At 37.6% G+C, this 13,462-nt stretch overlaps 1 protein-coding gene across 4 annotated transcripts in view; it reads left to right on the top strand.

The window, feature by feature from the left end:
* Dpp10 (Dipeptidyl peptidase 10) overlaps positions 1–13,462 on the top strand; it is a 127,193-nt gene that overhangs the window by 4,297 nt on the left and 109,434 nt on the right. For all 4 annotated transcript variants that reach the window (XM_072300532.1, XM_072300531.1, XM_072300533.1 and 1 more), the window contains exon 3: positions 6,653–6,778. In XM_072300532.1, coding sequence (XP_072156633.1) covers positions 6,695–6,778 — 84 coding nt within the window. In that variant the 5' untranslated portion in view covers positions 6,653–6,694. The remainder of the gene's footprint in view (positions 1–6,652; positions 6,779–13,462) is intronic.

Below are 13,462 nucleotides of genomic sequence, written 5' to 3' on the forward strand. Positions count from 1 at the left end.
TTCAATATCCTAATCGGTATAAGTCATCATACTAAATGCCTGCCCATAACGAAAAGTATTAAACATAATAAGGCTTAGATTTAAGACGTAGCTCAAATGTGTTCTTTCTGAACAATTATCCATTATTTTCAACCTTATTATTCATAAAGGTTATTGCAGTTGTTGTCAAATTTAATATAATATAATATAATATATATTTTTTTGCCTCCCAAGAAATTGTTGAATTTCCACCTCCTTGAGGTCATTTTCAATGTATTTGCGCGTGATCTCAGTTTATTTCTTTTTTTGTTTCGTTTGTAGTTCATGTACTGTTGTGAATATTATCATTGAATGAGAATGTTATCATTCATTCACATCTGGTTGTTTATTTTTTATTTTTCAAATTTCAAATGAAACATTTAAATTCAACTGAAGAAGAAATTCTTGATCTCGTGTGCTTATTGGTCTCCTGTAGAACTTGCACTTAGTAGCTGTGCAGCTGTGAGATTATGGCAATCGCACCTGCATAGTCTTTATGAGGAAGACATCAAACTGCAATCAAATGCAAAATGCATCTCAGAATGTCGATGAAAAATTTAAAGAGAAAAAAATAAATAAAATAATAGAATGGTGGAAATAATAGAATAACAGAGACAAAAGAAGAGAAATAAAATGAAGTAAATCAAATTAATGATAAAATGAAGTCAAAGACTAAACTGAAGTAAAACATTAGAGGGAGCAAGGAGATGAAGTAAAAAAACTGAGATGAAGAAAAAAATAAAGTATAAGGGAAAAAACTAAATGAGGTTAAAGAATAGAATGAATTTAAAGAATTAACTGAAGTCAAAAAAATTATGATGAAGTATTAAAATAAATTACAGTAAAACAAAACAAAGTAAAGGAATAAGAAGTAAATAATTAAAGAAAAAAAATGAAGTGCTTGAAAAAAAAAAAAAAAAATAGAGTGAAGAAAAAAATAGAGTCAGCAAGGAAATAAAACAAAGTAAAACGATAAAATAAATTTAAAAAATATAGTAAAGTAAAAAGTAAAATAAATACACGGACAAATCCAGGCAGATGGAAAATATCCTAGTTGCCCGTCCAACTCGACGTTAAATACCGGTTTTAAGTCACTAAAATACATCGTCTAGTGAAGCTCAATCGGTAGGGTCGTCGGTTAGTGTTAGGTAGGTCCCGGGTTCAATCCCTAAGGTGGATGAAAAATTTCTAATCTGCAAAATCGATTCAATAACATCCCAGTGGTTTCATTATTTTTATTTTTCATGGTTTCTAAAATTATTTCCACAATTAACCCTTTTCCACCATCCCCTAGCTGCGAACCCCTAAATTGATTCAATATTGGTGTAGTATTGTCTCAATATTGATATCCAAATACTTTCCCTTTGAAGTACTGGCACAGTATTCTCAGCCAAAGTATTGGCACAGTATTTATGCCAAAAGGAAAGATGGTGTACGATTTTAACATTGGCTCAATATTTAACCAATATTGGCCCAATGTTTGCATAAATACCAAAACAATATTGTTTAAATATTGGCTAAATATTCCTGTCTTATCTGGGTGCTGATTTGAAAATGACAAATTCCTTTTTGATGAATAGTGGTCATATGCCCTCGGCGGAGATCAGATACATCATAAACGGAGAAATGGTTTAGTGCTCGTGCCGAAAGAGTTTAGTAAAAGAGTATTACCTAGATTTTGGGTTGGTACCAGCCTTACTCTAGCGGAACTACATACTAATCCGGCCGGGGTTGATATCTACCCTTTTATGTGATATCCAAGGGCTCGAGCCCAGCCTTAAAGTCGCTTTTTATCGTGTGCTAGGGTCATCTAAAGGGTAAGTTTATAAACTTCATACCTCAAAATTAAACATGATAAATACAATGTGTGAAAATCACTTGATTTTGTTATATTGAGAGCCTTTCTATTAGCTCGGATTGTCGAAATTTGTACCAGCGGTTTTCGAGACGGATTCTTAAGCGAACGGAAACAACAAATTTTAGGCTGTTTTCTGAATGGCATCACCTAAATTTTGGGTAGGCACTAGCCCCACCTTCTCACACTGAAAAAAAAAATCTCGGTGTATTTACTAAGAAAATGGTAAAATTACCAAGAATTCAGGGCTCTATTTGATCCCAGTTTTTTCTTGGTAAAATTACCATTTGTGGATTGGTGATTTTACCGAGAAATCTCGGTAAGAAATCTCGGTAAAATTTTTGAACTTTCTCGGTAATTTTACTGAACCTTGGTAAAAACGCCAATATTTTTTGTCGACAGTTGTAGAATTACCAAAATAAAATGGCAAAGTTACCCGGAATTGATTACCAAAAAAAGTGGTAATCTTACCTAAAAAAACAGTAAAAATACCGGGTTTTAGGTAAGCTTACCAGTCTTTCTTGGTAAAATTACCACTAATTGGTAAAAAAAGTGAGATGGTAAAGGTACCAACGGACCTCGGTAAAATTGCCGACAGTTTTTTTTTTTTTTTTTTCAGTGCAGGATTAGATATCCATTCGAGCAGGGTGAGTACTCATCCAAGATCTACGTAGTTCAATTTGTATTAGGAATGGATACTGGACCTTCTTTACCGTGCCTAACCTAACTCTTGGCGCTTAAGGAAAGCGAGTCAATGAAGAGATTGAAAATGATATGGAGACATTCAAAGCTCTTTGTTAAAACAAACCGTACAGGTTGGAAAGTAGCTCTGTTGGATGTCTCGTAATATTTTATAGGTATAAGCTAGGAACTCTTCAAAATGTAAACCGTGATGATTTGAACATTAACTTCCAGTTTTAGTAAAAAAAAAAAAAAAAAATTAAGTTTCGACCTCATTCGAAGGTTCGATTCACTGTGCGACGAGTCCCGCCCACCAATCAACAACGAAACACGCAACGGAAGTGCCGATAAGGGATGGGCATCGCGTTGCAACATAATTGCTGTCTTAAAAGGCAAGATTATAACAACACTTTTCTTGAATTTGCAGACGAATATGACGAAACATCGTCAGGTTCTGTCGTAATTTGATGGCCATTTGACGTTGCAAAACGGCGCCGATTGCGGAATCCGCATACTTTTTCGTTATGCTTTTTGCTGCGAGAAAGGAAAACGAACTTCGGTAGGGGCATCGCAGTCATTTCTGTGGAAGATGATTTTGCGATTAAAGCCATTCGCAAATTTTTTTTAAGAAAACCAATGGCATATGCTTGGCAAAATTTGTTATCTTTTAATACTAATTATTCAAACAGACATTCAAACGTCGCCAAAATTTTAATATAAATGCTCTAACTCCGGAAAGTTGGTGTACGTAATGGATTTCTCGTTTAGTGGACGAGATTTGTCAAAATCTTAAGCGGATCCAAGAGGGGGTATAGGAAGGGGGCGTTTGCCCGAAGAAGGAAGGACGCTTATATTTATACATTATTCATGACAAAATTGACTCAAACTGCAAGTTAAATGCTCTTAAATTTCGAAAATTTTCAGGTGGAAGCCCCGCGGAACCCCATTCTGCCTCCCGCTCAGTGTCTGGATCCATCCGTGGCCGAAATAAGACTCATGAAACGCTGAAAAAACTTTCAAAAGTTTCAATTTCTTGGAGAGCTTTAAATATAAGAAATCAGGAGCTTCTTCAAAATTTCCGCGAAATGAACTAAATGGATTCAATTACTTTCTGGATTTCCTTCCATCAAAATTAAAGTGCTATGAGGGTAGAAAGGGGCTCTCTCGGTTCTGGCGTCTCACAATCTCCGCTAGGGTTTCATCCATTGCGATTAAAGCTTTTACTGCATATTCTTTTTGATTATATTACAATTCTGTAGACGAAATATCCCAGAAAATTCATTCAATAGTTTTCGCTCTGAAATATAAATTACCTTTGGAGATTTTGCAACACTGTAACCCTTTTGCGCGCATCACCCTAATATATGGAAAGCGGCGTAATCCTGGTGATGTGGCAACTAAGAGAAAATGTTCCCCTGATTGGTGTAATTTCTAATGGAACTTTCCTTTCAAGGAATTTTAAGGTCCCATTAATGTTGAGCGTGCACAGGTTTCATTCGTTAGATTGCAGATATTTTGGGTGCGAGCCAATGCAAGTAGTGCTACAAGAGTACGCTTTAAGCCCGATGGAATAAGTTTCGCGAGTTCCTTCGGGGGAAATCATGTAAGCTGTAATGGGAGTGCATTACAGTTATTATTCGTGAAATTTGCCGGAGTCACAAAACATCTCATTCATCGTGAATTCTAGAGAACAAGTACGAGTAAAAAACATCCATGTGCACATCGTTTTCACGGTTCTCGCCGTAAAAAAAAAAAAAAAAATCCGAATAGCTTTAGTTCTCTCATCTGCACCTCGCAAATTTTGACCTTTTTGCAATACTAAACATGAGCCCTCTCATCTTTGCGGCACTGCCTGCTTTTCTGCCTTTGCCTACAGTGGCGTGATTTGAATGATCGATTATCGATATTCCCCCCTCTGAAGCTGTGGTAAAAAATCGATTATAAAGGTGCTCGATCGATCCTTTTCCACAGGTCTAAATGGCAGATCAATCGATATAATCACAAAGTATGCCACGCCACTGCTGCAGAGTCCTGGCAAAGAAGTGACAGATTAGTGATACATCTATTTATTTATTTTTCCGCATGATTAGTCTCTTGCAATATCACGATTAACTTAAGATGTATTTTCCCTCCTAATTTTTTCATTTACCGGTGGGAAAGAAAGGGTAATTTCTTGCGCAACGTACCATTTTATATAATGTATATGCCTACTTTCAATTTTAACCACAATTTGCATACGTCGACACACAATCCATCACAATCTGTCAGAAATCTGTGCATTCTGGGTCTTATTTCGACATTTTTCTTGAGCTCTTCCCTTACAAGTTGCAAGCCAAAATCGTCGCATTTACATTTAATTAAAACTTATAAATTACCTGGCCTAACCATCCTTTATTCTTTGACGGTGGGATCTCTGATAATACTTTATCTCGGTGGAAGTGAAAATTCGCCCTTCAAGCGGTGACAGGAGCAGCGGACGTCTTCCATCAATCAAAATTTAAATATCAGCCTACTTTGCAGTCTTAGAGGGAAAACTCATATCCGGGAGGAAGGCTAGGCCGATGAGCCGGGGCGATTTTATCATTTTATCTCCTGAGCTTCAGCCTTCCGCCACAGTGTACAAGGATCACATCTTCTTCAGAAAAGCACCTTAATTTAAAGACGAAACGATCAATGGTGAGATTCGATACCGTTGCTTTGTCCCATGGGGTCAGAATGAAGGCGAGATGAAGAAAAAATATCAACTCGAAATTCTGACTCAGACTCTAATGTATTCAAATTTTTACTCAAATACCAATCTGTTACATACAACAATACAAAGCATGAGATTACATTTTTGCATTCTCATCCATCATAAATTGCTTGCGGATTCCCTCAATTTTCTCTCCCGCGGCGTCTGACCGAATTGCGAGGAGAAACGCCTTTGAGCTCTCAATTTGTAGTCGTCTCTGAATTATAGCGCGCATCACAATGTGTTTCATTCCCGATTTGGAATTCTTGGCAAAACCTCAAGAGGGCATTATTCTTTCTTCCAATATCGTAATACAAGCATGGTCTGGGTCGCTTAATCGACCGATGAACTAAGAAAACACGAGAGAGAATCTTGCGTTTTTTGCTCCCGCTCCTTCCATTACTTTCCGTAAGATGCTTGCTTTTATCTCTGATGTGGTGCTCAGAGCTTAAGAGCGGTGGTCGCCAAAAACATGGACGAGTGGCGTCAAACGAACATCGTGCACACAAATAAAATTTGTGAACATTTAAGGTTCCAGGTTTTAACAAAGGTTTACGATTTTTCATACTACCTCTTATCATTCAAATTCAGCAAGAAAATAAACTAATAATTTGGAAGTACCCCTTGCCAATCTCGTACGTTGAAGATTTGAGGAATTATGGTGTGAACCTGGAGGAATCCCCGAGGAAGTATAATGAGGAAAATCGACGGTGTAAGTCGGCAATCACATAACTCGTTTGCGGTGTCTGAAAATCTCCGCCTCTATGTCATTTTCTTAAGGAGAACAAATTGACATTATTTCTTGAAGTTTTTGCAGAATTTTCTTCGCATAGAGAAGAAAAATCACGACAGTTTTAAAGAATTGCCATTGAGTAGTTTTCCGTTTAAAAAATAAAGTATGACAGGAAGTCTGCGACGTCGCAAACCGAGTTATGTGATTGTCGACTTACACCGTCGATATGTCCCATCAAGGTTCATTTTTGCATTGTGTGTTGTTGCCGTCCGGAAAATTTTCAGGACGACTGTTTTCACATTGATTTTTTTAGTATAAACTGGATAGAACAAAAATAATGATTTAACGAATGTTCAACTTTGAGCGAGTTTATGTGAGGAAGTCAACATTCTCACAGAACTTACAATAAGAGGAAATTAAGAGGAAAAAACAAACTGCTAAGAGCCTAACCTACGATATTAAAAAATTGGAATTTTGTAATTCAAGATATTACAGTTATTACACCTTATATATTTTCATGAACTAGAAAAACCAATGGCAGAATATTTTGTTTGAATTTTTTTTTTCAATTTTTCAGCCTCTAAAAATAATGCGATGCGTGGATTTAAATATGAACGATGGATTTATGTTATAGTTGGCGGCTAAAATGGGTGTTTAGAGGACAAGCTGGTTTGTGATGAATTCTCTAAGCACAGGCGGCGGCGGCGGCGCAGGAGGTGGTGGAGGTGGAAAAAAGTCGAAAGGCGACTTCGATGACTATGTAAGTAATTCAAAAGTAAAATTGACGGATGACCTGTCCATTTTTAACGCTTGTTACCGCGATGCTACGGAGAAAAATGATACATTCGATGTGCACTTTTCCGACTAGTTTACGTAGAATTATCGATAAGTTTATACTGCCCACCGGCTCACCCGTATGATAGCTCACTCCGACATTTCATCAGTGGACAGGGATTAACTCAATTTTTAAGATCAGTTCTCTAGCTTCAGATCCACCAATATCGAAGATGACATTCCCATCAAACCACCGTGTCTAGTTTGCTGTGTTTTAAAATATCCAGTCTTATATTTCAAATTTTTAAACGGAAAAAAGCAATATCATTACTTTGAATTTTTACAAAATTTTCGTCGCACAGAGGAAAAAAAATCAGAGAAATTTTAAGAATTGACGTTGAGTAAGTCTTCATTTAAAAAATGAAGTATGACAGGAAGTTTGCAACTTTGGAAACCGAGATAAGTTGTTTGGAAGTTTTACCGTTGATACATGATGTGATGCGTAACAGAAAAAATTGTCACGCGTGAAATCTCTCCTTCCTTTTGCATTCATCGGAGTCTTTTGTTAATTAGTGTTTGACAATGCAACATTGTTACACAATGTCCTACTTTCGGAATTATAAAAAAATTGTAAATTTTAAGTTAAAAGACACTCTTCAGATACATATTTACACATTTTGTACATATTTCATTGGATTCGGAAAAGGTTGTCGTCAAAAATCAGGAACAGTATCAGTGCTTCATCATAAAACAGTTTTATTCTATCTGCCAAGGCATTATTGGTAAAACGTCTGATTTGATGAGGAGCCTGTGACATGTATGTATACGTTCACATTGTAGAGGCATGAGACATATGAATGATGAAAATTAGATGGAGAGGTTAGGAGTCTCGTCATCACGTCATGAAGTCGAGACCGGCGGAAAGGTTCCGGGTCTCGGGTCCCGCCATGGAAGGCTTTCTGGGGATTCGTGATAAAACTTATCAATCTCGATCCAATTACGTTGGAGTGTTTAATACAGCTGACAGAATATTATTGATGGGGCGTTTTTCCCGATGTTGGGCCAGTCACGTGATACGCTAGGCAGGAATAATGATTGACTGTAACTGTGTTCGTATTCCGGAGGGCACGCAGCGCAGGGGCACCGATGAAATTATTTCGTCGTTTCCCGAACGAAGGAACGTAACTTAATTCCAAGGTTGCCAAACTAACACATAAACAATTCGATTTTTGCCGGAAGGTACCTGCACCAGTTTCGTTGAAAAATTTGACAAATTTAATTTGTCTGATTTTTGCATGAGATCGGAAGCAAAATAAGTGAAGTTGTCAATTAGAAATTATCAAAATTCTCCTGGTCATAGTGCGATTTGCGCGAGGAAATTTGGCAACATTGAAATGGATTTACGTTCTTTCGTGAGAGGAACGACAAGTTGTTCCCGTACTCTGTCCGCGGTACCAGTTGAAATAACTTGGTTATCTCGCCGTAATTTAATTCCTCAGTTTCTTAGTTAACTCCTCAGTGAGCCTCCAGTCGCCGTTGCTCACTTCGTCTTTTTGTTTTCCTTTCGTTTTTTATTTTTTCTCTTTTCAGTGAAAGAAGAGGAAATAATTGAATATTACAGTTAGGATGATCTTCGAACTTGTCGTACAGATATTCGATTCACCGCACTATTTTCAGCTAACTGTTTCCATTAAGTTAATAATTTATTATAGCAATTTTAGATTTTAGTTAGATGCTAATTCATTTTTATTATTAACAATAATATACCTCTTTTTAGTTTTAACTAATCCGTCCGAAGGCACGAAGGCCTTAATTATTAAGCCGAAATGAATTGTAAACTTTTTACTTCTAAAAGTCCTTACTTCTTTTACTTCGTCTTTTTACTTCTTTACTTTTTAAAGTCTCAAAACTCTATCTAGTTGTTGTTTTTTTTTCTATTTTAAAGGAACGTTCATCATTTCAATTCTCCCAATCATCGAGCAAGTTTTTGAGTTGATCTCAATCGCAAGTTAGGAATACAATTTTTATAAAAATCAAAATTAGATCAAGATGAAGACTCAACCCGTGTGATCAATGACTTTATGTCATGTGGTTTCAACCGATGTCAAAAGACCCAGGTCGGTCCGTTAGGAAAGTTGAGTGTGATAATCTTCGCAAAAAGGGCGGCGAGGGATGCGTGCGTTGCCAACAGATTCCCCCGATTTGCTTGTCCCACTCTGCTGTTGGTCCAGTGGCGTGGTGTGCTTTGCGATGTATCGATTGTTCTGCCATTTAAACCTATGGTAAAGAATCGATTATTAAGGTGTTCGCTGCGAACACTCTGATTATCGATCCTTTGCCATAGGTTTAAATGGCATAACAATCGATTTATCGCGAAGCACGCCACGCCACTGCATTGGTCTTATGCAGATCGCGGAGGGGGGGGGGAGGTGTAACTACGCAACAGAGCAGCGCTAATCGGGGAGATACGTTTGGAAAGAAGTGAAACAACTCAGGGTAGCCCGTTGACAGATCGGGAAATTCCAAAGAACATCTTGTCATCGGACTTGAATCATATAAGTGGACCGTGTTCAGCAGGAAGGAATCAAGCCACATCAGCTATTGCCAAACGTAATTGGGCACTTTAATTCTGTACATGAAGACGGTCATGTGAATTTTTTTTGCAAATTTTAAAGAATTTTCTGCATAAAACGGAGCAAATTTCTAAAAAATTTCAACGGAGTCTGCACAAACGTTCTCTTGTAAAAAATTTAATTGTCCAGTTGAATTTGGCAATAGCTGATTTGGCTTAGTTCCTTTCTGCTGAACGCGGTCCAAGTGGCTCACGTGATACTGGAACGGCCTCTCAATGTTGTTGAGAAAAATAGATTCTCAATTGCTATAGTCGAAAAATGCATTCTTTATTCCTTTATTCTTTATATGTTTTTTTTTTGCTTCTTTATTTGCTTTTTTTAAAATTTGAGCCCAGATTTGAATTCCTCGTTGAAAATCACCAGGGAACCACATATCATACATCAGAATCGCGTAAGGGGACGCATGCTCCTTGGTTCTGCAAGTTCGACGTGAATGGTTACTCCGGTTGATCAAAGAGGAGGGTTAAGGTGATTCGATGGACGCCATATTTTGTGTCAGAACGGCATGCGATATATCGCATCAATTGGTTCCATTTTTTCAGCTACTCGTCATTTTCTCCAATTTTGAGATCGCAATTCTGTTGTCAGGAGACTAAAGCACTCACTCACCAATTTTAACAAAGAAATTCAACATAATTTAGGCGTGGTTTTTTCAGAGAGAAAACATCGCATTCGATACTGATATCGAAACTGCACTCGAATGCGATATTTTCTCTCTACAAAAACCACGCCTGTATTACGTTGAATTTCTTTGTTAAAATTGGTAAGTGAGTGCTTTAGTCTCCTGACAACAAAATTGCGATCTTAAAATTGGAGAAAAATGACGAGTAGCTGAAAAAGTGGAACCAATTGACGCGATAAATCGCATGCCGTTCTGACACAAAATATGGCGTCCATCGAATCACCTTAAGAGTGGAAGAAACAGATATGAGCGATATTAAATCTCGATAAGAAAATCAAACTCTCCAGGCGCCGGCGCCTCCGCAAATTCCTCAACGATTGCGGCTCGGCACAAAGCACTGAGGTTATCGCCAGACAGACTGGCGACAGGTGACGGGCGATGAGCCGGGAATGATTGAGGATAGCAGGAGGGGAAGAGGGAGAGAGCTCGGCATGTGGTTCACTAATGCGCCGCTAGAGCGCGTCGAGCATCACGCATCAGATAGTGCACGCAAGTGCATAATTTCTTATAATTTCTTCGATAATGATTAAAGTTTAGCTTCTAATTGACGTATTGAGTCCCTGTAAAGTTTTTCTCTTCGCCTAGCGTGAGCTTGTTGATTATTATTTATTGGCGAAAGAAAAGACGTCGCTGTAATGGAAACTTCGCATTTTAAATTATTAGTATAGTGGTGAATAGCACGGTGCGGTAAAAACTGCCAATCGAATAGTAAGTCATTCATGGCATGAATGTCTTCAGGTCGCATAGATGGGATATCTACGAACAGCGAATGTGAATCATGTGCACTCTCTATTTTTAAAAAATGTATGAAACTAACATTACCTACTATCCATGTTCATTATAAGTTATGTAATGGTGTTATTTGGATCGCCTGGTAATGTAATAACATCATATTTGGAGGGGGGAAGGGTGCTTCAGATTTGGGCAGTAAGAGGGAAGACGGGTTGCTCCGAAGATTTGTACATAGAATCATCAAATTAGTAAGTTAGTTGATCTAACTTCAAGCAAAGACAATACGTAAAAGACAAGAAGTAAATTTCAAAATAAAATTTAAAAATGAATAAAATCCTCAAAAAGTGTTTTGAAAACTATTTTTTTTTGTAACTTCTCAATGGTGGAAGATATGAGCCAGGTCTCAAATTGAAAAAAGGACCCATAACTATTGAGGGAAAGGTATGCTGCTTGTTTTTTTTTTTTTTTTTTTTTTTTTTTTTTGTTTTTTTGTTTTTTTTTTTTGTTTTTTTGTTTTTGTTTTTTTTTTTAGAAAGAACTGCTAAAATAATATCATACAACAAGCTGAGTTGTTAACCTCGTCCCGCCTGCAATTTTTGTGAGCGGCAAAATGAGTTAAAATGTTGAAAGACCACGTGTATTTTTCAACATGTACGAGGATGAGTCAAAAAGTAACCGTTTGGAAACAAGAAGTTTGCAATAGTTAAAGATAGCGTTCTAATCTTGGTTGCAGTAAAAATTCTTGTAGTATTAAAATACTCTTTACGTTTCTGTTTTATCCGGAGAAAATCCAATTACCGGTTAAAGTCCATATAGAACAAGAATTTTTAAACAAAGCCCACGTGCACTCGGACTCCCTCCGCAATTTCAGATAATCCTCGGAAAAAATACCTGGTGTTGGTCTCTCTTTTCTAGTTCGATGAGCAGGCTGCATTCACTGCAGTGCAGTTAATATCTCTTTCGAAAAAGTTCACAATGGGAAGAGGAGAAACGATATATTTTCTCTTCCATTCTAACGCTCCGTGCTGTTACCTCACTTCCATCACCGGCATATGGCCTTGTTAAAAAATTTCCTCATAATATACACATAGATTAAATCCATTTTAATGGTCTTTGAACTTGACAGTTCGCGTCGAGTGAGAGTTATGGTGCCGGGGGTTGAAAAGCTGCAGTAGGGGTGGGAAGTGGCCATAGCGAGGATTTGAACACGGGACGCTATCTCCATTCCAAAAGCTGAACTAACGCTGAAGCTTTTAGTTCACCCCTTTCGCGAGGGGCTGCGCTACATGTTTGACCCACTGAACTTCGAGTAACTTGTTGCTTTTTTATTTATTTTGCCACCTATTCTCTGCAATGCAGCTGTTATTTCAGAGAGAGTTTCCCCTTCTTTCGCAAATAGCTGTCACGATGGCTTGGTGTCGTACTTGCCTTCAAAATTGAACCACTATAGCATGGCACTGGAAATATTGGTAGGATTGAATGAAACAATAATCACAAGAAAATGAAATACGTTATTATTGGAGGCCGTTCCTGAATTACGTAACGCTCTAGGAGGGGGATGGGGGTCGCAGAGAGCGTTACGCCATTTTGTTTTTACATGTTAAAAGATAGGGATAGACGTCACAAAAGCGTTGTAAGCTGGGAACTGGGGGGGGGGGGGTGTCAAAAATTCCGGAAAAGTAAAATACGTAATTTAGGGACGGCCCCTTGGCAGTGAAACGAACATAATCACACGTTCAATAATACGACGAGTTCAAATGATTTGCATGAATCCATGCAGTTGCTTGTACTAAAAACAGATCCTAAATCTAAATTTTAAAACGTATTATCTGGTCTCGCTTAACTTTGATGTTTTTTAATTTACATATTTTCTCCGATATAAAAAACAGTTTTAATCATTATCATCTTTTTGGGGTATAAATAATATGATGAATGTTCATCACTCAAATATCGGACGAGTTTAACTCACTAACAGTGATACCTATACCAAAGGCAAGGCTGTGCGAGAGGAAACTGCTTGATATTGGATACTAAGTATAAGTATATTAATGGTGAAACTGCTCTGCGTGGCACGATTTTTGACGGTTTTGAATTAGATGAATAAAATGAGTTGTAACATATTATGTCTCGTGTTTACCATCAAAATGTTCTTGTTGAAACAAAGCGGGAAGTTTTCCAAAAATGAAACCACTTTTACTGCATATCTCGGCGCTAATTCCGAAAACGCGTAAATCTTTCCAGTTTTTTTTTTTTTTTTTATTCTAAGAGCTGAAAAATCTGTGTTACGTGTCAACGCATCCTTGGCTAGCCCTACCACCAAAGTTGCACGATTTTCGCTGCTTGAATGCTCCTTGATTAAGTCATCGGAATTAAAGACTTACAGCAGATTTAACGATTTTCTGGGACTAAGTAAATAAATTAAAGTACCATGTTCTGCCGAGCTCTTTCCTCGATTTCGATTTCATTATATTAGGCGAAAACCGACTCAAAGGCTTCGTGCTAAATTCGCGTAGCTTGGGATGCTTTTAAAAGCTTTTGAAATCGCAACTAAAAACCCAAATAAGCTAGTTACGTGTAGCTATGGTGTCGTTGCCTCGACCGGGCTGTGCTGTGTTACCAATTG

The sequence above is a fragment of the Bemisia tabaci genome, chromosome 5 (genome assembly GCF_918797505.1).
Source record: "Bemisia tabaci chromosome 5, PGI_BMITA_v3".
In the NCBI taxonomy this organism is placed as follows: domain Eukaryota; kingdom Metazoa; phylum Arthropoda; class Insecta; order Hemiptera; family Aleyrodidae; genus Bemisia; species Bemisia tabaci.